Source organism: Aulonocara stuartgranti, assembly GCF_965226115.1.
Source record: "Aulonocara stuartgranti genome assembly, chromosome: 13".
NCBI classification, from domain to species: Eukaryota; Metazoa; Chordata; class Actinopteri; order Cichliformes; family Cichlidae; genus Aulonocara; species Aulonocara stuartgranti.
This window is the reverse complement of record NC_138949.1, coordinates 22,643,802-22,671,254: the sequence shown is the minus strand read 5'-3', so window position 1 is coordinate 22,671,254 and position 27,453 is coordinate 22,643,802. Positions and strand designations below refer to the sequence as shown.

Below are 27,453 nucleotides of genomic sequence, written 5' to 3'. Positions count from 1 at the left end.
CATGATTAAAGACTAAGGAAAGATAATAAATACAATAAAACAGTATATATGCACAACCCATGGAGCCTTAACAACATAATAACTAAAGAATAACCACAGCATTTAGTTTGAGTGGACAGTGTGTATTCTGGTCAGTGAGTAAGTTCCTTTGAAAACGTTCCCATTACCATGAACAGCAAAGCAGAACAGCAGTACAGCAAAGGCGACACTGTTAGTTCTAGGCAAGGCAGCTCTGTTGTATTAAAGGAAAAGAAGCAAAAAATAGAAGAGAGGATTCAAACCGATACCTTCGTCAACATCTGACAAAGACTCCTCACTGAGAGTTTCTGGCACATTGGCCTGGACTGTGTTTTGGATACACATACAGTGAAACATGCACGTTAATGAGAATGACATCACTTAGCACACAGTATATGGGAATTATGCACTTTCATTGATTTTAGGCCTCAGTGATAAAATTTAAAAACATTTTTTTACATACCTTCATCATCTGACATATCGAGGAATTCATTCATGGTCTCAGGGACATTGATTTTATGCTTTTCGGATGCACTCTGGAAATTCAAAAAAAATAAGATAAGATAAGATAGAACTTTATTAATCCCTCGGGTGGGTTCCTCTGGGAAATTCGACTTCCAAAAAGCACAGCAACGACTGAAGTTACAGTTACAAAATTGTTATATATATATATATATATATATATATACACACACACACACACACACATATATAAATACAGAGACAAATATAAATAAAATATACAAAGGGGATAAATAGAATAAATAGGAATAAAAAATAAAAATACAAGTGAATTGCACATTTCAAGTATTGAGTCTATTGCACTGTTGACTATTTACAAAAAGTATTGCACAAGGTATTGTACAGTGAGGTGAAGAGGCACTACAGCTTAGTTGTTCCCCCTTAGTATATTCCTCACCTGTTTTTTTAAGCAGTTACAAATGGATTTTCTTAAATTATGATATGTCACATAATCACTTGAAATCACTGCCTTTCACATTGCTACATATTAAAAGAAAGTACTGATAGTGACATTGTTGTTGATATTTTGAAAGTCAGTTTATGCGTGACAGCAAAGGGAACATAAGAAAAGATGATCTTGATTATTACCCACTCTTTAAATATTTTATCAGCTGAAGCTCTGATAAATGTAGTCAGCTGGTGTCAACTTCAGGATATAAGTTGCAAATAAAGTGAAAGCTTCACATATATTTCCTTATTTGGGCCTTAGACTGGGCTCCAGGCCCTGTCATAGCAAGAAGTAGCCATACTGTATTTCTGAAGGCCATCTTGACCCAGATAAGCGATCAGCAAATGTTCCAAAGGCTGCAGATGTAGGCTTAAGAGCAACATAAAACAACAGCAGAGGTCTGTGTACGGTGAATAATAGATCAGGCACACTGAGGTGTGAGGAGATGACCTTGATCTTTTATTCACACTCCTGTGGTTTGAAGCATTTATGACGAATACACTTTCCTGCTGATTGTGCTGGATCCTCAATGACCCCTTTTCCTGGCTCTTCACTCACTGTCCCCCTCACACGCTTGTCACTTCTTCATCACTGCCTGTCTTTCTGTACCTCACTCATCTGATCATTAGGGTCAGCTGTTAGTATTGCTGTTAGTAACGTTGGCTATACGAGGGGAATCCTTAAGCTCCAATCTGAGCCGTCCCTTTCTCTTAAGCAGGACAACTTCACACATGTGACACAGCGTGACAGACTGACTTGCAAGCTCATTTGCAGTATTCACACCTTAACTCCACTTACAGTGTGCTGCTGGCTGTCCACGGCCACGGTTTATTTTTGGCAATGAGCTAGCTGCTCGGTAAGAAAACACTAGTAGTTTCACAGACAAATAAAAAACCTTATTTCTAATGTTCGCTTTTAAGCAAAAAACAACCTTCCTAATCCAACAAACAACCAAAGTGATACTATTTCTAATGCACTGTACAACTTTTAGTTCCGATATTCTTGTTTTTCCTGATGTCAGAGCCCAAAAAGCATTGGAATCAACTCTGAAATCTTACATATCAGAAAATCCTTTAATGCACCAACAATTAAAACCAGAAACTGCATGAAAATGTAAAGTATCACAGAGTGACAAAGCTGATTTCCACATAGTTAATACCCTAATAAAAATAAATGGCTGCTAAGAAAATAAAACATAGAAGTTTACCCTTCAGTGTCTGGAAAATGAGATTTGCTCATGTTAATTTGCTAAAATGTGATAGCTGTCAGTTTATTATTTAAACTAATGAAGCTGAATCATCAATAAAAATCACACAGTCTCACACACCCAAAAAAAGAAAACATATATTAAAACCTTTCAATAAGAAGCACAGAATCTTTGCCCAGCTGTCAAGTTACACAAAATATCCATCAGTTGATGTATGAAGTAATTATATGTCTTAAGATTGTATGTCTTAAAGCATGTGAGATGGCATTGACAAGAAGTCAGTGTCTTACCATAGTGGCCAAGTTTTCATCAGTCACAGGCCTCAGAGTGTCAACAACAGAGATGTAACCAAGACGGCGGGCAATGGATAGGGCAGTGTTCCCATTCTTACCAGTGACAAAAACACACAGAGGAAGTTACACACAGAAAGGAAAAAAGCATTCAGTATTTCCTCAAACTTAAGCTCTGCTGTCTAGCCCGTGTGTTTGCGTACTAACCACAGTGAGTTCGTTGGCCGAGGCCCCGTTCTGAAGCAGCAGGTTGATGATGTGGGTGTGGCCCTGCTGAGCAGCTTGGTGTAGAGGAGTGTACCCGTTCTAAGCACAGCCAGACAAACACAATCAGTTTGTCCAGGAAAGATGCAAATACACTGCAGGATTGCAGGAAGGTCTTCAGCGATACAAGACTGTATGTGTGTGATTCTGTGTGTCTACCTTGGTTTTGCCATTGACTCTGGCATGGTTGTGCAGCAGGAAGTTTGCCATCTTTGCATTTCCATAGTGGCAAGCTACATGCAGCGGAGTGTAACCCATCTGGAATGACAAATGATGGCAGAAGAGGCACAGACAATTCAATTAAAACAGGACGGAAAATTACTCACAAGTGCCTACTGCAGACTATAATTTGTTACATCACAGCTTACTAGAGAGCTGGCCTGAATTTTGGAAAGTTTATATTTTAAGTGTAAAATTTACCAGGCAAATATATAAATCCTCTCACATAATGGGATTTCTCTAAATCCTAAATTAAAACTGCATCGTATTTCATCTGCTCTATGAATTATGTATTTGTGTATCATGGAGATCAGTGGGTGAATAACCTCTTTGCTGTAAACAACTGTCCTGTCAGCACAAACACACCACAAATAACCTTGTGTTAGCCCAACCTTTAGCTACTGCAGCTCTTAGTGAACGTGATTATGTGCATGAATGTGTTTGCTGCATCCATAACAACGTGATCACCTTCTACTCAGGTAACAATCCTTTATTTATGCAGCAACTGAGATGTCGGCAGACAAGTGAGTGTATGAGCGTGTTAAGCTAAAGAGGAAAATCAGGATAAGCACATAAAGCAAATTAACTGATGGAAGTTAAAAAAGTATAAATATGCAGCAAACCTGCCTACTCAAGTATTTACAGTTTTCCCATGTGTGCAAGAAGTCATCTGAGAAAGCTGTACCTTTGTTTGTGGGTTGACATCAGCCCCATGATTGAGAAGGACTTCAGCAACATTGACCTTGTCCTCCTGAGCTGCTAAGTGGAGTGGTGTTAGTCCGCTCTGTATATGAAAAAAGGAGAAAAACATGCAAATCCACAATTACATTTATTAGGGTGGGTGTGCAGAAGAAGAATGAAAAGTAGGGTGTTTTTCAGAAAACTTGTTTGAGAAGTCTAATGTGTTATGGCAAAAATCATGACAAGTGTTTGTCTACTGGGTAAGAAGGATTGTGGGCCATATACATGTGTAAGCTTAATTACATTTGTAGTAGTTCCTGTATAAATACTAGAGCTATGTGACAGATTCTACCTTGTTGCACACGTTGACATTAGCGTTCTTGGTCAGCAGCAGTGACACCAGATCCACGTTGCCCTCCTGTGCTGCAAGGTGAATTGGGCTGATGCCTTGCCGCGTCACTGCATTGGTGTCTGCACCGTACTCCAGCAGTGTGGTCCCAATTTCCATTTGGTTCTTCTTGGCAGCGATATGAAGGGGCATGTAGCCGTTCTAAGGTCCGCAAGAGAGGCGTAGAGGTTAGGAGGCTGGACCGAGCTCTTCTATGGTTGTAAAACTTAAACTATGGGCAGGGCTGAAGGGTGTGTCTAAAAGTAATTTTCATTTTATCTACAAAACTAAAGATCTATTACATGATAGATGCAGCTGAAAATCAGGATACAGCTTTGATTAAAAATGTTGTAATTTTGCATCAGGACGTATAATCCAGTTTGTCATGAAAACAAACTTACAGCACAAGGGTCTTTCAACTTATTGACAGTCATGAGGCTAGTGTGGCCAGCCTAACGTATCACAGGTAAAACTGATGGGAAAACCTCAGACAGAAGGTTGACCTCAGCTGTTACACACATTCACAACAGTGAAAGTGCTAGAGACAAAGTGTAGAAACAGGAGTGCAACTTAAACGTGAACAGTCACCACCCTGGCTTCCTCCTTTTTGCTACTGTGGAGGAGAGGACCTGAGAGAAAACATTACAAAGTAGCAGGAGGGCTACATTCAAACCTCTGGGTAGCCTTGAGGTCTGCAAGGGAGAAGGTAATTCTAGCTCAAATGAGAGTGAGTAAAAGGATAAGGTGAGTCTGGAAGAGGGAAGAGCCTCTATTTACAGAGCCTAACTTGGCTTCCTTCTTTGATTTAATTTACTACACTGTGTAAAGCAAGACTTATACTTCAAGTCAAAATCCATTTTTTTCTATCTCCATCACTAAGTAGAAAAACATCACACACGGAGCACAGATTATGGTACTGCAGGGAACTATTGCAGCAATAACTGCAATAGTAACCCTACTCGTGTATCTGTGTTAGCGCCTCTATACAACTCCTCTCTCTACACACTGATTGATTTGTTTCCAAAAGCACTTAAATTAGATCAAGCACACTAACTTTAGAACCCAGCCAAATGAAAAACAATTTGAGAAAGAAAGAGAGAAAGCAAGAAGGCAGGACAGAATGAGTGTGGGAAGGCGACAAGAAAGGCAAAGGAATAAATTTAGACAGACGCAGATTAAGGGAGAGAAAGAGAGCTAGGATGGACCAAAGTGGCTTTGCAAGCTTTGGTCTCCCTTTGTGGCATGTCACTTGACAGTCCAGGCAAAACAGGCATTTCCTGCCACATTTTTGGTTGGTTCTGGCTTTTTGCTCACACTCGTTCTGCGGTTTCGACAGACTCTTAAAGCCTGGCAGGAGACAAACCATGACTTGACCACTTATGTTTGTCTGTCTAACTTAACAGCTTTTTTTTAGGTTTTATTGGGAATACATCATTTTCTCAACTCTTGAACAGACAAAAAAAAAAGGAAATTTTAGTGGTTTGGCACTATTACTGACTCTGGAGTAATTACATTTCTTCTTTTTAGGAGAAACACAGTATATTGCTTGCAATATGTAGCAAACCAGCAACTCAAATCTGCTGACAGCATGACCTCATTTCAGGCTGGTCAGGTGGTTTGTAAGACTTGACTGAGCACAAAATAAAACTCACACTTTCACTGATAAATGATGAAACGGATGGAGGAAATGGGCGAGCATTAGATCCACATTCACACGGATGAATATTACACATAAATCATTATAAATGGGATGTTACGTAAGTGATAAGCCAGGTGAGTTCCTCTTAACACATGTATTGATATGTGTCTGTGTGGATACCTTGGCGGCAGCGTGTGGGGAAGCTCCCTGATCCAGCAGCAGCAGTGCCACTCTCTGATTATCGTAGTGAGCAGCTACATGCAGAGGAGTTAGCCCACTCTAAAACACCCACACACACACACACACACACGTACAAATGCAGAGACACATCCACACACACACACACAGGAACACATACACACAGGCATGCAACACAACACGGGATTAGAAGATCACCGACCACACCCAAGCACAGACACGCTGACAAGTAAAATGAAAGAGCCAAATTAAAACTGTGTTAAGAAATTTTTAGAGATGGGCATCGAACCGATGAAAGATACAAAGTATAGGAGACGGTTAGAGCTCTAACTTCATGCGCTAAAGGTAGATGGCATTATTAGGAAACTGAGTGAGAGAATTTTCCTGCTGGCCTGCTGATAGATTTCAATGTATCTTCAAAATGTTGACTTTGCAGCACTTATCTACAACGGCTACAGTATTTTGATTTGGAATTCAATAGCCATGTCAAAACATGCTAAAGTCATCTCAAGTGTGCAAAAGCACCAAAACTGAAGATACACACTTTTCACTGGCCAGCAAAGATGTGACTAAAGCATTATTTTTATAGCAGCAGAAGAAGGATTAGTATTAGTTTACCAACAGCAGAAGCAGCAAGGTCTAGTTATTATTTTAAAATGTGATCAGAAAACTGAATCTAATAATTTTTTTTAACCAAAAGCATGTGCTTATCTGCCACTAGTTGTTCAAATTATATATTTTGAGACAAGATTTCTCAGTGTATCCATCGACACAAGTGGGAGATTAAAGGGTCTGCATCACTCATGTTAAACCCCAAAACCGTGCTCGCAATTACTCTTTCATAGGACGTGTCCCACAGAAGGTGAATGCCCAACCAGGCCTCCACACAGTGTGGCTCACTAACAACAACCTTCCATAAAGAGAGTTTCAAGGTCATGTCATTGTCTTAATACTTTCTATAAGAGTTAGATGATGGAGGCATTATGTAAATAATGGTCTGTATATATGGAGTACCTTATAATCTTAGGCTCTAAAAGTGTTTTACAATGTTTTCTCATCAAAACGCACACGCAGAGTGATCAAACAGGGCGGCATATGATGTGACATACTCATTATTTCTACCAAAAGATATAAAAAAAACCATATAATATCTTAAAGTCTTTATTTTCATCTTGATATAAAATGTATTATAATAATAACGACCTGATTTTCTTCTTTGTGTATCTGACACTGAGGCAGATTTTAGCATGACACCACCAGACACTGTGGAAGTTTCATTATCATATCTGACAGTCTTTATGTTAAACGCTTTCAGATGGTGGCAAAGATGCACATACGACTAGTGCCAGCAGGTCTCAGCTATTTAAGTCTCTCTCAGTGGAATAAAAGAAATCTGCCTACAAGGTTTTTGCAACAGGACAAGCATCTGTTTGATGTGTCGCACTGTGATCAGACCTCAGCTTGCTTCCACCACACTACTACCTCCCAGCATCTGGGCCAGCTGCAGCTCAGAAAACACAACACAGCCCTGCTGACTATCTTAGAGATGAGGACATGAAATTAGGAATTTCAGGTTTATACTGCACTTTTGCTGTCTGTCATTTCCTTGCTGAACCTGCCTGCTCGTCTTAAACAGGTCATCTTTTTCTGTTTCTTAAATTTATACTCAAGAAACTCTCCGCCTTTTCAGACATCTCACCTTTCCAGCAGCATCAGGTGCAGCTCCCTTCTGTAGGAGCAAACTGGCTACCTCCATCTTGCCATACTTTGCTGCCACATGGAGGGGACTGAATCCTTTCTGTTGGGCCAAAAAAGGGAGAGCAGGGAGTAGTGAGGGTATTTAAACAGGAAGTGAATATTTGCATTATTTTAGGTCCCACTTGGCTGGTGTGGGATCGAGCTTTTCCTTAAGCAACATAGTTTCTCACTGTCTTTCAGTGCTCAAGTCACAAATGAAAACAAAACAGCAGCAGCAAAGATTTTGTGTTATTCAGACTGAACAAAACAGAAAGTTTGATCTTAAGAGTAACATCTCTTTCCTTCATAAGACACAGGACACCGAACATTGCAGTCCAAATAGGTTAAAAAGTTCAACATTGTGAAAACATTTTCAATAAAGTTATATTTTAGCCATATTTAAATTAGGATGGATTCACTTTATTAACAAGACTCAAATGCAAAATAACTTACAAATGAGTATTGTCTGTGCATGAGTAATTTTCTCTCCATAGGGGTTCATTACACTGAGAAAGTAAGGCAAAGGTCTTTACTATCTCTTGAGGCAAATGCATGTCTATTACACGTTTTGCTGTGATGCTGGGTTTGATTTGCCAGTGTGATCACTTGGCTTCCTTCCTGTGTGTCTGCAAAGATATTTAAAGACATTAGATCATATTTTCCAGAGGAATGTGGGACTCCACAGATTCCCATTTTCTCTGAAACACTTGACCTCATTTGTGGGATAGCTAGTAATCGTGCCAGTTTTTAAATTTCTATTCATTTAATCTGCTTTATAAACACCTAAAAGGGGTCAATTAATCTGCTCGATGGCACAAATTTTCTGTTTTCACACAGATATGATATCATTTGCTTGAAAAGCCGACTAAGGTAAAGTCCCAAAAGATGCTATATGTGTGTGTGTGAGGAAGTAAGAGCCCACCATGGGGTTTACCCTTCATTAATCTGCTCTGCTAACAGAAGTCACCTTCAAAGACAGTCCACAGAAACATATCACACTCACATCTTCCACACCCATTTTATACTTTGAGCAATGCACTTTTATGCAATTAGTCAGATCTGTGTGTCAGTTTAGTCAGTTTAGTATGCTTAGACTATGAATTCTTTTGCTGGGAGAAGGACGTATTTAGGCATTTATTTCATATGACAAGAACCTTGGAGGCCACTCGAAACAAAACCATGCCTACTAGTGGAGATACTGGAAAATGGGAACATTATCTACATTGCAATATAATGCTTAATCTTCCACAAGACATACCTTTGTTGCAGATGAGAGTGAGGCACCATTGTCCAGGAGCATGGCAGCAACATCATGGTGTCCTTCGCGGGCAGCCAGGTGAAGGGGGGTGTAGCCTGAGGTGGTGGCAGCATTGGCAGACGCACCGCAATGCAGCAGCTGCTGGACAATGTCGACCTTCCCCAGCCGACTGGATATGTGCAGCGCTGTCTGGTCATCCTGCAAAGAGAGGGGAAGTGACTTTTTGGCCCAGTTCTGTATCCCTTTTTGTTTTCTCCTTGACACAGTGATTGATAATGACGCTCTGTGTTCTAACCTTGGACTTGGTCTCCACCTTGGCTCCGTTCTTTAGCAGGTATCGGACTACGTCTGCCTGGCCTGCCCTGGCTGCCATGTGGAGAGCTGTCTCTCCTCGCTGGAAGATACAAAGGTTGTTGGCAAAAGGGAGATTTTCTAATCTGTATCGACATGTAGTACATTAAAATTAGTCTACTTACCACATTGGTGGTGTTGGGCGAAGCTCCGTGGTGCGTCAGCGCATGGACAATGTTTTCATGGCCCATAAAGGCTGCCACATGAATGGGCGTCAAGCCGGACTGCAGATAATAGATACGATGATCAACATGAAACATTAAAACACTAAAGACCAAATCAGCAACCAAGTTTTATCCTGAACATCAAAACCAAACAACAATAAGATCAATTCCAAGTAATTATTATGTATTAAATGGTACAGAAGAGTAAAGGTGTTCCAGTATGCTCTATTACCTCTGTGACAGCCTGGATAGACGCTCCATGTTTAAGCAACAGCTCCATCACCTTGACTCTGTTCTTCTTGCAGGCGATATGAAGCGGAGTGAAACCATTCTGCATGAAGAGAAAGTGTAAAGCTAAGGCTGGTATTCCAGTACGATCACTGAGAAACTCCCCACAGCCTCTAAACATGTGCAAATGAGTGAATGCTGAGATGTGCCAGGATGCAAATGTGTGGTAAAGAAAAGGTAAATATGAGGAATAAACCTGTTTTCAGTCCTGTTTTAAACATTCGTATCAGCACATATCTATTTATTTCACACAAAAATAGTCCATATCATTAAAAAACAACAACAACAACAACAAAATATCCAACACAGACAAAACTATCAGAAAATAGACAGACACAGTAAAACTTTATATTATAGTGCTAAGACTTCTGCACTGTAAAGCTACCCAAACCAAACCATTTATTTTTTCTATGAGTATAATATTAATCATAAAAGCAAAACTTTTGGTGACTAACACCTACCAACATCAACATTTCAGTATTTCTTGAACGTGATTTTTTTGTCACGATCACATGACTTTTCTGTTTTGCACCCCCATTCTTAACACCCCTTGTACGGCTTTATCCCTACCAGAGCCTTGGCATTTGGGTTGGCCTTCTTGTCCACAATGAGCTTGGCCACCTTATAGTGACCGCAGTGGGCAGCAACGTGCAGCGCCGTAAGGTAGTCATTGGTGACGTCATCCACGGGCACGTCGTGCTGGAGCAGGAGCTGGACGCAGTTCAGGTGGTCCCCCTGAGTGGCCATGTGGAGAGGCGATAGGCCGTTCTATAGAGGGCCGAGACAGGGAAAGAAAGAGAGAAAAGGGGAGAGAAAGAGAGAGCCAGACAAAGAAAGAGAGCGACAAACACACACGCAGACGGACACATAGACAGATGGACAGACAGACACAGTAAGTTAGGACGCGGCCATGCGCTGCACAGAAAGACTGCGAAGGAAGTTGCTGAGAAGGTTACAGAAGCATTGTTATAACGAGGCCATTACAACAATGTCTATTTTGTTACACTGGTCGTCCTGCGCGGTCAAACTGTAGGGCTGCGAAGGCAGCGGAGACAGGCTGTTCTGGAGAGGTCGCACAGATGTTATGGAGACAATGCGACAACACTACAGCAACAACAACAGACCTGCTATGTGAGTGGATGACAATTATTTAAATAGCTCCGAGTGGTTAGGAGAGCTGATTTTGAAAACAAAGGTATTCCAGTGTTATTAACATCGTGTATAGTGATCTATTCTGGTCTGTTTTATATTTAACTTAATGAAAAAGATGTCATGTGTTTGTGAACTTTCTTTCCTTCCCTATTCTGAGCTTAGCAGCATCTCCTGAATTGATCATCCAAGTAACTACCTTGGTCTTGGACAGTATAGGAGCTCCTCTGTCCAGAAGAATTTCTACCACCTGCTCGTGTCCGCTCCGTGCCCCACAATGAAGAGGTGTCAGACCGTCCTTAAAAGAACAAAATAACAAAATGAAACACTTTTTTAAATTTGCATTTTACTGTAAAATAATTTTAATAAACTTCCGTTTGTGCAAAATCAAATACTGCTACAGACAAAAACTTCTGTAAGTCTAAAAAACATATATTTCAGCCTCAAGTGCCTTTCTAATTGTGAAAAAAGTCTTACCTTGGTCTTTGCATCAATTTTGGCCCCTCTGTCCAGCAGCAACTTTACCATATTGCTGTTGCCCCTTTTTGCGGCCACATGAAGCGGTGTGATGTCATTCTAAGTGAAAAAGTGGAAAACTCTTAGACGCTTCTGCTCTCACATTATGCATTTAAACATATCTACAATTAGACAGAATTAATTCATTAGAAACTCGTCATGAAATTGACTAGTCTGCAACAGACTGTAATGCTTTGTTGCTCTCAAGCAAACAGCTGTAAACCAGCTCCATTGTTTAACCATCCACCACTGCTGGTGGATAATTTTCTGGACCTTACCTGTAATCAGTATAAAAGCAGCACAAACATAAACACTGCTTCACACACTAGCTGATTCAATTATAGGCCACTGATCACTCTGATTAGTAAACATCTAATATGGAAACCCATTTTCTAAGACAACATCACTGAGATTACTCTGTATATGTCACATAAAATCTCTTCCAGGTCTTTATATTTAATCATATCTCAAAAAAATATGAATTCAGTCTGAGAATAACATAACAGATACATATATAACAAATGTCCCATTGTTCTAAAAAATCTCCCATTTCATGAGGGTCTTTATTAATCCAGGAATCTCTTTCTCTTTACCACTGAATACCTATATATTTATGGGAATGAACACAAATACATTAGGCTTCATCGTACCAACATTACTTCCAATACTTGCACTATTCTGTATGTGTACTATTGTATTTATTTATATTCATTCTCATTATTTTCTATTCATTCATTCTCTTCTATTCAAGTCCAGTACTGTTGTATTTATTCTTAGTTTATCTTATTTCTGTATAGTTGTATAAATGCATATTTGAATTTATTTCATTTTGATTTTTACATTTTGACCTTTGATCCAAGAGGATGATATTTCGTCCCACTGTATACTTGAGTGTATATTGTTGGGTTGACAATAAAACTCTACTTGACTTGACATTAAAGTTTGTGTGTGGGTGGTTTGGGTTTCACTGTTGTTTTTTTCCCTTGAGTAAACAAAATATGCATTCGCCTATCAATGAAAAGTCCACAAACAGAATTCATGTAAAAAAAAAAAAACCCACATTTGACACCAATATTTTCAGTCCATCCTATTTTGCTGAAGGGTTTACATGCAAAATATAAGTTTATTCTTTGCTTTTGCTTTCAAGGAGCATAAATGTGACAGATGTTTGGGAAATCAAAGTGATTTTCCTCTGCCATAAAAGCTAAGCTATACCTTTGTTTTACCGTTTCATAGTTTTTTTTTAATCCATTAAATATACCCGTATACCATATTCATATTTATTGTGTGTAATGGTTACACCTTTCCCAACCAGCAGAGGGCAGTAGAAACTCACCCGAGCCATGAAGTCCACAGCAGCCCCGCGGTTCAGCAAAAGCGTGGCCACATTAATGTTGCCATAATGTGCTGCGATGTGGAGGGGGGTGAAACCACTCTGAGGATTGAAGAAATGCAACAACACACGTGCAGACAGACAAATAGACACACCATGTTAAAAAAACAGTGGAGCAACATTCACACAAGATCAAACATCTGGCTTTACAAAGTCCCACTACATCAAACAAGGACACACTGGTTGCACACTGCTACACTGACACCTGACTTTTCTAACAGTTGCAGAAAAAGTCTATTTTTTCTAAAACTGTTAGAATCAAACATGGGCCCAACTAAAATATAACAATTTTACATTTAACTGACAAAAAACTAATTACAAAGATATGAGTGTAATATACAACTTGATTTGAAAGCTCAAGAGCTAACTGGTGTAAATCTGTTTAATTCTATTTACAGCATTCTGATATTTTTAGCTGCAAATAATCACCCTGCAAATGAACTTAATCTCCATTTGTTAACATCTTCAATGAGAGATGTATCCTGATATAACTCCTGGATTAGCTGTCGGAGCAACTAAAAGACACTGGAAAATATCTGTGACCTTATGTCTTACATTAAACAATCCAACTGCTGGAATTTTAATTTCAAAGAGCCAAAAGTCAATCAGTAATTCAGACACGTGTCCCCACCGATATCCTGAACTGAGAAATCGTACCACAAAGTTCACCAAAATTAAAATGATTTATATCTGCCTTGAAAAAACACACTATTCATATAAAACAGATTACAGTGTCTTTCTTCTATCTGAGTACACATTTGTTTAACGCAATGCATAAGTCTGAAATCAAAGCCATTTTTGGATGAATCATATCAGAGCCTGCCAAAACCACAGACAATGCCAACCAAAACAGGCACGCACAGAAGGTGGCCACCTGGCTTTGGTTTAAAAAAGGGGCCAATGTTACCACAGACGCAGTGTCACACTAGCTTGTTACTTTGGTCCCATGCAAAATGCTTTAGGTGTGAGTGTTGAATATTGGATGTACTAGAGCTCAATAAAGGATACACCAGTAAACAAATTAGAGAGCCTGACTAATGCTAGAATGCAGGGGTTCTTTAGAGTGTAAAGGGAATTAGACTGCCATGCAAGTTATGGACAAACTGCTGGTTTCAAATGAATGATAACCATTTTTCATGCGTACACTGGTTATCATGCTAATCAGTTTCATGGAGGGACTTAGTCAGGACACATTAAGACAACATATTTTAAACAGTGACAAGGGATTTCCAAAAATAAGACACTTCAGCTTTGGACACCATGAAACCATTAGAATCAAGGAAAACCTTGATACCCAAGCCTTTAGCCTCAGATTTATTAAATCAGTATTTGTGAAGCATGCGCTTTAGCTCTGATTTTCTCAATGACCAGATATATCCACTAGATTGATGAAGCAATGAAAAGGAAGAAGGCAGTACTGAGCTAAAATGGAAAAGGGGGAGTGACAGAGGGCTGCAGAAACACTACTGCATCAAGTCAGGGGCACTGAAGTGATTGTCGTTGTTGTTTTCAGAGTTTTTATGAATAGGATGAACACTACATAATGTACAGAGTAGAGGTGTACCTCTGTTGTTCTATTCACCATCATCTACAGAGTCAGCCAAGAGAGGAGAGAACGGGCAATTAGTGAGAAAAAAAAACAAATTAAAAAGGGCCTTCACTCACATGAAGTGGAGGAGCAGAAGAGGGAGAGGCAGCTCAGTGAAAAATAATCTACGGCAGAAAAGTTTCGGTGTGCAGACTGCGCTCTTACTTGAAGTTTGATTTTAAGAATGAGAAGGATATTCTCAAACTCAAATCTTTTCAGAGATAAAACTGGCCAAAAAACAAACATGAATGTACTTCTGCTTCTTTTCCGAAAGAAAGAGCATCAACAACAAATTCAAACAATAAAGAGAAAAGGCAGCAGGAAAAAAAAGACAATCAAGAAAACCAAAGAAATCAGTGTTAAAAACAAATAATCAAATAAGCAAAAAGAAAGAGATCAACTGATCATTCACTACCAAAGATGGGCTGCATCAGCGTTTTTGCTCACCTTGGACTCGACGTCTGCGTTGTGGTCGTTCTGCAGGAGCAGGGCCGCGGCCTTGGTGTCATCCTTGCGTGCAGCAATGTGCAGGGCAGGCAGGCGCACCTTGCCCTTTGTATCGTTCTCCAATAGCAGGGAGACCACCTGGTCATGGCCCTGCTGGAGGGCCACTGCCAGAGGGGTAAAGCCATCCTGCGAAGGAGGGGAAGAAATGAGTAACCAATGCTGGATGGCGTGGATGATGAGAGCAAATTAAACGCAGCTTATAAAAAGCAAAATGATTTTTAATAGTTTTATAGGCAATGATGAATCTAGGCTGCTCACATTATTTGAAGGTATTAATTATTATAATAAACAACTAGGTTAACTATGTCAATAACAGTGATGTGTTTTCATAAAAATATAGAGGCAGCTTGACCTAGAGGAGCATTTAGAATTAATTATAACTTCATATAATGTAGAAGTTACTGTACATTTCCAGCTCACATCTTCGGCATTTCCCACTCACATTGCTCTTATGATACATAATTCAGCCAAAAGCTCTGCCATTTTATTTTACTGTGTTTTTGATACTGCATGTCTCAGTATGTGTGGGCAGAAGTGTGCACACACACACACACACACACACACACACACACATATATATATACACACATTTTTTTCCTGTCCTGATAAGCCTCTTTCAAGATGAGGGGTGACTCAGCCCAGCTGAACACTGATGGGAGGTTATAGACTGACAGTGCAGTGCTCTCCATCGCCATCATCAAAATACTAAACAAGGGACTATTTAATTGGAAAATTGGGTTTGAACCCTCCTGGGGGAAGTGCTAAGGCACTTCCTTTAATTTGTCACCAGCCTGTATATTACCTTATATCATGTTTGAGTAGATACTGTGCATGCGTGCCCATAAATGTAAACTTGCAGACGACAGGGTACACTGGGTATTGTATCATCTGCGTATGTGCACGTGTGTTTGTGTGAACGTGCTGTGACTGGAAAGTGTACGTGTGTTCCACAGACTAAGCAACGTTAATCAGAGCAGTAACAGCAGCTGTAGAGAGGAGGCAGGGAGCAGAGCAGACCTCATCAGTGACCCACTCAAGGTCACTCTACCTCCTCCGTACACTACCAATCAATGAAGTTCTGCCTAGTCCCTCATAAAGAGATGAGGAAGGAGGAGAGGAGGTGGGGCAGGCAGAGGAGAATAGGGGAAAGATAAGAGAGGGATCATGTGAGACAAAAAAGATGAGAAATAGACAGAAACAGGAAAGTGAAAAAGGAGACAAAAAGATGAAGACACCGATGGAGACTGAGGCAAAATGGGGGGGTGGGGGGTGGAGGAAAAAGGGAGGAAGGGAAGGAAACAAAGGAGGAGAGGAGATGGAGGTGGTTAGTACAACAGATAAAAAAACCTTAGATACGACAGTGGCATAGAAAATGCACGGATACATACTACAGAGAAATGGACACACATGTGAGCACAAGAAACACACACACACACACACATGTACAGTACCTCAGTGGCGATACTCTGGCTGGCGCTGTTCTCCAGAAGGAACCGCACCACCTCCAGGTGATTCTCCTGGGCTGCCATGTACAGAGGAGTGAAGCCATTCTGCACACAACATGAACCAAAAGACACACAATCTTTTACACACTGAGTATATCTTAACAAAACATGTTCCAGTGGTCTGAAGGTAAAGAGTTTTTCCTCTGCTTGCTTTTTTATTTTGGACATTATCAGAGAGAAAGAAGCTGGCTGAATATTTTCTCTCGCTTCGATCTAATAGAGTTAAATGTGAAATGCAAGGACAAGCAGTTTCCTGAAGAGGCAGAGGCCTAGTTGGCATTATGCCAGTTTCTGTCAGTGAGGATTTCTCCCTGTATGTCAGCGACTATCTGATATAGATCATCTCAACAGCAGTGTAATTATACCTACCCTAAAGCCAGACCACCAAGACCTTGCTGTCATTTTGACATTGACTTGCAGGCATTTCGAGTATATCCCACCTGAGATTGTGCGTTGACATTGGCTCCATTAGTGACCAGCTCTTTGACGACTTCCGTTTGGCCAGCCAGCGACGCTATGTGCAGAGCAGTGTTTCCTTTCTGGATTACACGGAACAACCAAAGGAATGCGTGTTAAGCTCTGGCCCACCTGTCCCACTGTTTTGCTTGTGTGTATGTGTGCGTGTGTGAATGTGACTGATTGCCACTATGCTCTTCATATATCCACGTCAGTATCTACGTGCACCTGTGAATCCCCTTACACAGATCACATGCTTGTACTGCTGGCATTCCAGCTCTGGCATCCCCCTGCATGCAGTGCCAACAATGTGTCACTTCCTATCCCGCCGGTAAATAAAACTAGTGGAGACTTTTTAAGAACCTGTGCAGTTCCTTGTGAGGGCAGAGTCGACCCTCAGCCTGATTCATGGCCACATGATCCTGATGCTAGTTGATCACAAGGTTCTTTTGCACAATAGCGATCAGTCACGTATAGCGCATACAGGAGCAGGGAAATCTGATAGCCATGGCTCCTAACAAACAGACAAGTTTCTTTTTGTTTATTACACCACCACTCAAAGCTGCCAAAGATGCCAAATTACAGTTATTTGCAAGCACTGCTGAATACAAAAATTAGTTTAATGGTTGAAACTCTGATTTCTTCTATTTCACTATGATTTTTTTTGACAGATTTATAAAATATCTGTGTTTTGATACGCTGTCACTTTATTTTAATATTCATTTAGTCACCTTATTATTGTTGACAGGCTAATTGTACTTATGTTTATACCTTTATTACATGCTGTAATGGCCTTTTTTTTGGAGCATTTCAACTTGCTATACATCAAAATATAAGTAATTAGGCCATAGTAACAAAATAAATCACAAGAAATGCAGTAAAAGAAATTGAAAAGCTTCTTTCTACGCACTAGATATAGAAATGTCATAGCTATATCCATCAAAATTGTAAATGAAAAAAAAGTTGCACAAATATATAGAGATATATTTATATATAGGGAGAAGAGATATTTATATATTCATATGTGTCTAACGAGACACAACATTAGTACAATACTACATGTTTGAGGCCAAACGTTTCAGCTTTTGTTTGGAATCGTGTTCATTCAGATCTATCGTAGCCTTTATGAGTGGTAACACTTAAACAGCAGTGTTAAAGAAGTGCTGGCTGCACTATTTGAAGCTAACTGACAAGTTACATTATTTAGCTTTGCAAAAATACCAACTCCTGTGCTTGAAAAAATGTGCCAATGTTTTCACAGTGTACATTTGAGCACTGAAAACACACAGATAAAGGCTGGTGAAGATCTTGGCCTTATTTAAAAAAATGATTAGAAAAATACTCCTTAAATTCCTTCATGCTGAGAACCCTCAAATATTTTTGGCTAAACAAACACTATGAATACCATTTTAAAGACACGTATTTAAGTTCATGTAATCCAGTGCAGCGATGCCACTACAGCTCAAAAGATCAGTTATTGTATCACTGACTATTAGTGAACACAGGACTTCTTGTTTAACTCTCCCACAGTGAGAGCAGCACTGTTGGAGGGGCTAATGAACAATAACTAGAATCAAACAGAGACGCTGTTGCTAAACAAGAATCCTCGATAGCGTTGCCTCCTCTGGCTGCTTAAAGAGGAAACTGATCGGCATTAGGATGCAAGCAGACACAGGCATATCAAACTAATCCTCGAGCATCCTCCAGGTCACAATACAGAAATATTTTAATTGGGAAGATTTTTTCCTTGATCTTGAATATTTTATTGTGTCTTATGTTTATGTCAGCACTAGGCATGTGGCCTGGGGCCCAGAGGCTGAGCCAGACCACTAAATGGCAGTAAAAGGCTTCAGGGGAGAAATATGGAAAACATTTTCAGTGGCTCTTCCTCTGAACTCCTTTTAGATCAGAATTGAGATGCGTCCATAGCAAAAACCTGTCTTATTAAAATATATGCATGTTTTTACAATACATAAAATAACACTACAACTGGTTTTACTTATCTATATGTTTAATACATACAATTCTTGCAACACACTCTTTTGCTTCATTCTAGCACACATTCTATTATTTTCGTATGGCTAATTACCTTGTCTGCTTCCAGCAGTAGTCCCCATAGACGTCATTAAATATTGATCCAGTATCAAACACTAACAAAGGCTGCACACTTCGTCGTACTGATTCTGCATACTGTTTAATCCTACAGAGATGCCATGATCCGCGCTCGGTCCAAATATAGTCTTCCATTATACCTGATGGAGTTGGTCTTACCTTTGTGGCTGCGTCCACAGTGGCTCCGAGCTTCAACAGCTCAGCAACAACCTCTACATGTCCCTCCTTGGAGGCCAGATGAAGAGCATTTAGACCATTCTAGGAAGGAAACATTTATAGGAGTTAGGGGTCTTATGCATGATGAGATAATATGAGATTACGTTTGATTGTCAATGATACGTTGGCTAAAATCATCTATGTTTTATTTATGGTAAGATAGTGTTTATTAAGTTATACATGAATCTTGTAGTCCTCTTAAATTTAGCTTGGGAAGCATTGCAGCTTAATGCGTACCCTAACATGCTTCTTTAATTCTAAAATCAATGAGCATGCATAAGGACATGACAGTTTAAATGGTAAAAACTTACTTGATTGCAAATGTTAATCTCAACCCCAGACTTGAGGTAGTCAAGGACTTTTTCGAGGTTCCCTGCCCGGGCAGCTCGTAGGTAACTGGCATTGCTATCAGACTTAAGAGGAGGAGGAAACAAAGAGAGCGAAAGAGGGCACGAGAGGCAGATGAGAGAGAGAGCAAGAACAAAGAGAGACGAATTAAGCACTGTCTTGATTTAAACATAACACATCTTTAAGCCCACAGTAGAACAAAGCATGTGCATTACTGTACCAGGTAGAACTCTGTCATAATTTCTCAGACATCCAAAAACATCTTATCTTGGCAAAAAAACAAAGCTAATATCCACAGATGCAATGTGTTCATTTTTACACTGCGAACAAAAAAAAGTCTACTTGTGCTTCAAAGCGAGAAAACACAAACATTTCAAGAAGTAAATCCATGAGAAATGAGAGAGCCCAAGCATATCTTCCCGACAATTCACATCATCCTTCATCATCCATCAGATCCCACCGAAATGTTATTGCAGCTTTGTTAAATCCAAATGTCCATGATTCCCCAGTGAAAGAAGTTCAGTGACCGGGTGGTCGTTACAGCTGCCACAGAGACCTCCTCTTTTCCTCTGAGATGTTTTCTGTCCACCAGCAAAGCAGTTATGACTCTACGTTGCCGTGCTATGAGAAGCAGAGCATCCGCTGTTCTGCTCAGCTGTCCTTTATTTCACTACAGAAATAGGGCTTTGCACACCAAAATATAATGATGAGGCAAGCATTTTTTTTTTTTTTTGCCCCATAACAAATGTGGTGAGCATGTGCGTGTAGAGAAGAAAAGAAAGGGAGGGAGCGAGATGGAAAGGAGGAAGAGAGAAGAAAGAAAAAGAGAAGGAGAAGGAGAAAGCTAAAAAAAAAAAAGAGAATAGAAGAGACGAAGGTAGTTTCTTTTCTGTGTTCATGTTACCTCAGAGGACATTAGGTCTGACATAAAATGACACACAGCAAACTCTGCACATTTTGTCTCCCTTCTTCGCAGCAGCCTTGCAAAGAGCATTTTGTAAAACTCAGCACTGGTGCTGCTGAGAGCAGGAGGGAGAGATGCTGTGATATGCTGCTTCATAACAGGGGCACAAAACCAAATTCCCCTGATTTATCAAAAGCCCAGACTTGCTAAATTTAGCTTGCATCCAGAGACATGTAGGATAAACGCAGCAGGGCAATGGTACAAGTGGTTATCCAATGTTGTATTCTCTGCCTCCCCCTCCACTGTGCTTGTCCAGAAATAACTCTGACGAGCATAGAGGGATCTGACCCTTTGCCAAAATGTGAGGGAACAAGACACCAGTATTAGATTGTTCCACTAGTCTGTATAAAAGTTTGAGAGGAAAATATTTCTGTTTGTGCTCTTGCACACATGTGTGGACAAACAAATTAAATACAAATGAGGCAGTGTTAACTGGAACCCGAGTCATTTCCTGATTACAAGATTACAAGAAACCATTAAGCTAAAACTTATATATCTGCAGCCACATCTAGAGATTTCTCCTTCCTTTTTCCATAGCCCCAACCCTCTGAGGAATGTGTGATAGCACTGAATCACTAATGATATTTCTGCTCTTGTGGCCTTGAGAAAAAGTCATGCGTGGTACCGAACCAGCATGATAAGTAAACAGCAAAAATGAGCCATGCACCGAGAACAATTAAAGAAAAATTCAGCTCTTAACTTTATCAAATGCATGTGCAGAGGTAATATTATAAATGTCTCAAAGGTCTAAAGAGGCATAATAAAAGCTTGAGATTCTTTCTTAAGATTGATGCTCTATCAGTGTGTGTGGCTGTGATTATCTTAGCATTACTTAGCATTAGCACTGCTGAATTGTACCGGGCTGTGATACTGAAAGCCTTTAAACATCTAGTGCTATGCTCTGGATCTTCTTCAGAGAAATACCTCCAAATAGCTTTATAAACAACGTGATGTAATGTAAACAATCTCCACAGCAATTAACTTAAAATTAAGCATAACCTTTACTTAAAATTCAGCATAATACAGTGAGTAGATCTTTTATGATAACCTGTGGCCCAGCCACAGTCAGCAGCCACCCTCTTTCTTGTCATCATTTTTATTTTCTGTCTTCTGTTAGGTCTACGTTTCATTTGTTTTCAACCTTCTTTACAGTGAGAAGTGCTGGCTATGCAGGAATGGTGAGAAAATATTGATATTAAATATTGAAGGGGGGCTGTAAAAATAAAAAAAGCAACACCATGATGTCGTTTTCCCCTCCAAAAAACATCATACACATTTTTCCGCCGCAGAATTAAACACAGCATAAATTCAGGCAGGCCTTGAAGTCGAGCACATTCCACAATCCTGTAGATCATCTGTCTTCAGTTCCAGATTACATCAACTTGCTCATCAGACACTCTTTTATGCATCCTATGGGTAGTTCTCATAGAGTTCATACTATTTAAGATGCTTTAAAGCTGCTCTTTGCAACTCACTTCCAACCCAACTCGTCCTTTCATGCTGTTTCTGTCTTAATCAGCGTCATGTCTGTTATCACTATACACTTAAAGGGTGGCATGTCACATCACAAAGTGGAAATTACTGCATATGGAAATAATCTAATTTTAACTATAGTGGTTCTGAACAATATCGAAGATGGGAAGGAAACATATAAAATGTTTATTTGCCAAAACTTAAATGGGTATTGCCTTTTTATTGACTTACTGAAGTCTCTCCACATACTATAATATCTGTGCAGCATATGTTTGTGTTTCCCACCAACTAAGATGTTTCCTACTAACTGCCATGTGTCCTCACTGTGAAGCATGCTCTGCAATGTCTGACCCACGTATGAGCTCTTGAGTGCAACCAAATGCGTGACCGCTCTGAAACCCCCTGACATGGAAATGCAAAGGTCACACTGCTGTGGAAAGACAGCATGCACCAATACTGCTGCTTGATTTACACCATCAAATATTACCTAGGTCGAACATGATATCTAATGCAGCCTTTAATCGTTTAATACAGATATTAAATGAGGGATGACTGGTTGGCAGCAGATGAGACAGAAAAAATATATAAACTTCATTACAGAAAAGTTACTTTATTAAGAGCTTTTACGTGTTTCTATGACAACTTGCATAGTCTTTTAAATATCACATGGTGCTCTTTGCTTCTCGCAACAGATTAAGTAGTCCACATCCATATCTACATTATTACTGATTTCAGTTTATCCCTTAATACAGTGACCAAAACGTCCAGCCCCACAGCCATCCCCATCTATGTCTAACATGAGGGATCTTGGAGTCTTTGTGAATGAAGTATTACACACGACTGGGTATGAGATTAGTAAGAGAAATATTATTAAGCCTCCACAGATCAGAGGTTCAAAGAAAATGGGGCCATTAAAGACTAGGTTAAGCCTGAAGGAAAGCATTAATCTCATGTTAGATAGAAAGTAGAGGACGAGAGCGAAATCTGGCACACAAGTGCTAACGAAAAAAGCCTGAAATTATGCCATCACTCCAAATTAACATCTGAAAGAGTCAAAAATTGAGCTAACTTTCAGGTAAGATGCTATAAAAATGAGAATTAACCATATGGGTTAAAAATTAATAGAGCCCTGTCGCCACTGCCTGCAGATGCTCTTTAAAATGAAGAAAAAGAAATGTGAATAAAAAGCAGCTAGGCCTTTGTGCTGGCATTTGATGAACCAAAATGCATGTGTTTGATAACACTACAGCACCTGTTTCATAGAGTGGATACGCTCTTTGAAGAAGAACAAACCCTTAAAGGTTCAATCTGCCTCTTCAAAAAAGGGAAGCATGGGAACAAAGCACAATCCCTACTGAAATTTTGATAGTACAGATTTCAAATATCTAGTAAACATTCCCTGTTTTTGCTCACATGATATATACTGTAAGCTGGTAACAATGCATGTGTGGTGTCAACAAATGCTACTCTCCCACAATAAACTTGGAAAATGAGAATCTACTCACAGTAACATTTTTGGATAAAGAAAATAGATCTGTTTTCTTTTTTTTGTTGTTCTTGGAGTTTTCTTTCCTTCCAAAGGCAAATCTGATATCCAGCTATTAGAATAAAATTAGCATTACAGTATGACACAAAAGGATGAAATTAAGTTCAATTCAATTCAATTTTATTTATATAGCGCCAAATCACAACAAAAGTCGCCTCAAGATGCTAGTAAAGGCATAACGGTCAGATTTTGGGTGGGTCACATCATTCACTTCTTGAATTTGAACTTCACGACCCGTTGCTGCTGCTGTTTGTTTTCATTTTTGCTGAATCTGTAATTGGCACCTTTTCGCTTCATGACATCAACGCAGTGATAGTCTATCTGGATAGAAGGTACTTAGTATAAAGAACTGATATCCTGTCTTTCCAGACTACAATGATGTCAGCTTGGCACTATATACCAAGCTCACAACAAAGCAGAAGCTCGCACACTGAGTGGAACAGCATTTATATAGCACTTTTCTAATCTTACTGACCATCCAAAGCACTTTAGACTACAAGCCGCATTTAACCACGCATTCATATAGCGCTTTATTATATACACTTTAAATACCAGTCATCCGAAGTCAATTTAGAATCACTAATGAGCCTAACATGCATGTTTTTGGACTGTGGAGTCTAAAAACACGCATGTACCTGAAACAAACCCAAGTGGGCATGTGCAAATTCCACAAAGTAGGACCCCAGCTGTGCTTCAAATCAGGACCTTTCATAGCATGAGGGGACAGAACTAACCGCTGCACCACAGATAAAAACAATGTAGACACACACGCGTTGATGTCATCGCTGTAGGCGCTGTGTGAACTGAGGGAGCTTAGAAGAGGAGAGCCAGACCAGCAGCAGCTGTATTGTTTGATTTTATCCCCTGCTCTCCTGACAACACAAAACTCACAGAGCTCTACAAGCAGAGAGTCAGGGGCATTGAGTAACAGGCCACATCTTCTATGAGTGCCAAAGAACCTCATCTCAGCAACCACAACATCCATTCCTCTCAGCTCTAAATAGCCAAACTTCCCAAATCCCCAGCCTTGCTTATTTCCCCATGGAAACTTGACTTCTTTCTTTTTCTCCATGCAAAATACAGAAAAGCTGCTGCTGATTAATCCATCATTTCACTGTCAACAAGCTCACACCAGAAAATCTTAATTAAACCTTTTAGAGACATGGATGTTAAGTGATAACATGATATCTATATGAAGAGATGTGACATTTTTTTAATCTTCTCTGATTTTAAATGTAAGAGTTGCATGTACCATCAGCACATGGCGCAGACAAGTGGTTCTAATAAAGCTTTTAGGCTAAGCGGCAGTGAGACACTGTGTGACTTAGAAAGCAAAAGAATGAATGAATGAATGAATGAGCAAGTAACTAAAGTAAATCACTTTGGAAAAAATTCATTAATCCAGAGCGTTCAACAATGAAACAGCTTTACTGAGAATATTATCACACTACAGTAATTCAATAAAAGTTTCAGCTGAACTCACATATTTACTTACCTACATTTTGGATGTGTACAATTTGTATGGGCAAATATCAGTCCAGTCAAAAACATGATCTAGTATTGCCATGCAGGATCAAACAATCACACAGTCACTTCAAGCTCTGTTCATTAAGATCAGTTGACTTTCCATGTTCATACGCAGCCACAGCCTAGTACAAATGAATGACATGAGACCAGTACCATTCTAATGGTTCACAAAATGGTTCTAAATTCACAATATTAACCTCTGAGTGAGTCAATAAACAAAACTGCAAAATAAATCAAATTAATCCAGGCAGAAATTCTAGCACTACTCACTTGGGTTAGGAAGACAGCACCCTCCTCCACCGCCATGATCACTTTATTTCCCTCTTTCTCTCTCTCCTCAGAATGACAAGCAGTGAAACCTGAGCTCAGAGTGGCCAGCCAGCCAAGCAGTCATTTGCTAAGTCAGTCCGTTAGTTAGTCCTGCCCTTATCTCAGCCTCCTGACCATCCATCCTATCCACTCAGAGGAAAGAGCAAGGTGCAACTTGTTCAGTTAACAAAGGATTTTTTTTTAAACTAAGATGTGCTAGCATACGAGTAATTGGAGGCAGCCCCTTCTTCTGCCTGGTTGATGCCCCACACACCAGACAAAGGGATGGAGGGAAGCTGAAGACGTATTGCAGAGGGTAAAGGAAATTGATGTCAGGAGGAAAAACTAGAGAGGAGGTCTACACAGCACTGCTGTAGCGAGTAAACAAAGCACTGAACATCTCGTAGTCTTTCACGCTGTAGAAAGGACACATGCCAAATCCCCTCTGCTGCCTCTCTCCCTCCCTGTCCCCTCTTGGTGTCTTTTTTATCAAATGTCAACAAGAGTAAATCCCTGCTGCCTCACAGAAGCTGGCCCCTGCCCCAGAAAGCACCTTCAAATCAGGGAGTGTGCAGGAAGAGCACCCTGACTTACCATAATAGCTGAGGCTTCTCCCTCCCTCTCTGCCTCCTTCCTTTTCTTTCTCACCTTCATTTACTCTCAGGGTAGGTAGGTGGGGGTTGCTACCGTTATCTTGATATCCAAGGTTGGGTAGTCAATGATGGACATGGGCCAAACTGAAAATAGCAGCTGAAACAAATACTTTCGCTAAAATGCCACCCCCCCTCAACCCCTCTTGTTATCCCACCCACTTGCCCTCTTTCCCTCCCACTCATTCTCTCTGGTTCACTCTCCCTGCCTCACACAGGGTCTGCCAGCACACGGCTTTTTATTGTCATCCTGCTTATCAGCTATTTTCCCCTAACAAAAGACCAGTTTGAGTGTTGTGAGTTAATGTCCCGGCTGGGGCGGCTCTACCTAGTTGTGTAAAATGAGCCAGGGGGATCTGAGAACATGGGAGCTAGCAGCAGTGAGACTTTGCGTGCCTACTGGGGGTGGTTTATGGGGTTTATAATTCCAATAACAACAGACAACAACAACAATAACACCACACACTATCCTAGGGGCAGGTGGATCCGAGGGGCACCCCCAACGGTCAATGGGGATATTTTAACAGAGGATTAGGAGCTTTTCCGTCAGTATTAGGGACACCCTCTGTCTCTCCACCTCTCACCCCTCAGCAGGCACGCCCCACTTCTCCTCGCAGATTCTGCTGGATAATCCCCCCACACAGTAAGACAGCAACCAAGTGAACTCACTGCTCTACATGAAGAGCTGGATCTGATCACTATCTGTATGAGCAAGTTAAGCATAACATCCAGCATAACTAGTGAGGTGTATATTTTATCCAGGATTATTGCACCTGTGGGTGGCATGCAATCTGATCATTCATCTTCCAAGACCACCCGCTGCTGTTATGCTTTCACATAGCTTTCAGTTGCATGTTTATAAAGCTAAAAGATTGGTCCATTGCTCCAACTGCACATTTGCAGTCGATAAAGCAGAAAGACAATGTGATAATAGCCATTATAACACTACATATCAACATGTATCTTTTTAATGTCAACAAACAGCATGAAAAGACCCCAAAACACCATTGATTAGGTGGTTTTTATCTCTCTCTCTCTTTTTCTTCTTAGCCCTTTTGTCCCATTTCCTGTGCTACACTGTGCACTGTAGCCCCGAACCTCTCACTGACACTACCTGATACAGCTGTACGTGAAAATGCAAATGTCTAGATCAGTCAGATTGGACATTAAACTAACTTCACTCTGCCAGCTCCTTGATATAAAATCCAACTGCACCCATGTGGGAATAACGCAGGGAAATGTCCAGGAAATTCACAGTGAGTGGGCATCTTGTGTCATCCCTCATATAGATAAAATAGAGTATTTCCTTTAATGAGAATGAAGCTTCTTTTGTGTACATAGTATAGAAAGAAAATCATCAAGTAAAAAAAAATTTAAAGTGGGAATGCAGGGCCATGGCATGGGGAAAATGAGATACACAACCGGTTAACTACACAGGAAACGAAGGGCGAAAAGACCGTGGTTATAGAAATTTAAAGTGCTTTGAGATCAGTGCTGTTGTTAAAAGATGCTATAAAAGTAA

The 27,453-nt window shown here is 40.1% G+C and overlaps 1 protein-coding gene across 1 annotated transcript in view; it reads right to left on the bottom strand.

The window, feature by feature from the left end:
- Positions 1 to 27,453, bottom strand: part of LOC309720465 (ankyrin-3-like) — an 89,209-nt gene that overhangs the window by 40,614 nt on the left and 21,142 nt on the right. The window contains exons 2-24 of the mRNA XM_082557443.1: positions 19,426 to 19,527; positions 19,058 to 19,156; positions 16,771 to 16,869; positions 16,277 to 16,375; positions 14,766 to 14,951; positions 14,295 to 14,318; positions 12,674 to 12,772; positions 11,299 to 11,397; positions 11,021 to 11,119; positions 10,243 to 10,440; positions 9,617 to 9,715; positions 9,346 to 9,444; positions 9,165 to 9,263; positions 8,870 to 9,067; positions 7,574 to 7,672; positions 5,857 to 5,955; positions 4,002 to 4,199; positions 3,654 to 3,752; positions 2,909 to 3,007; positions 2,693 to 2,791; positions 2,486 to 2,581; positions 482 to 554; positions 288 to 344 (exon numbers count right to left, since the gene is read on the bottom strand). Coding sequence (XP_082413569.1) covers positions 288 to 344; positions 482 to 554; positions 2,486 to 2,581; positions 2,693 to 2,791; positions 2,909 to 3,007; positions 3,654 to 3,752; positions 4,002 to 4,199; positions 5,857 to 5,955; positions 7,574 to 7,672; positions 8,870 to 9,067; positions 9,165 to 9,263; positions 9,346 to 9,444; positions 9,617 to 9,715; positions 10,243 to 10,440; positions 11,021 to 11,119; positions 11,299 to 11,397; positions 12,674 to 12,772; positions 14,295 to 14,318; positions 14,766 to 14,951; positions 16,277 to 16,375; positions 16,771 to 16,869; positions 19,058 to 19,156; positions 19,426 to 19,527 — 2,518 coding nt within the window. The remainder of the gene's footprint in view (positions 1 to 287; positions 345 to 481; positions 555 to 2,485; positions 2,582 to 2,692; positions 2,792 to 2,908; positions 3,008 to 3,653; positions 3,753 to 4,001; positions 4,200 to 5,856; positions 5,956 to 7,573; positions 7,673 to 8,869; positions 9,068 to 9,164; positions 9,264 to 9,345; positions 9,445 to 9,616; positions 9,716 to 10,242; positions 10,441 to 11,020; positions 11,120 to 11,298; positions 11,398 to 12,673; positions 12,773 to 14,294; positions 14,319 to 14,765; positions 14,952 to 16,276; positions 16,376 to 16,770; positions 16,870 to 19,057; positions 19,157 to 19,425; positions 19,528 to 27,453) is intronic.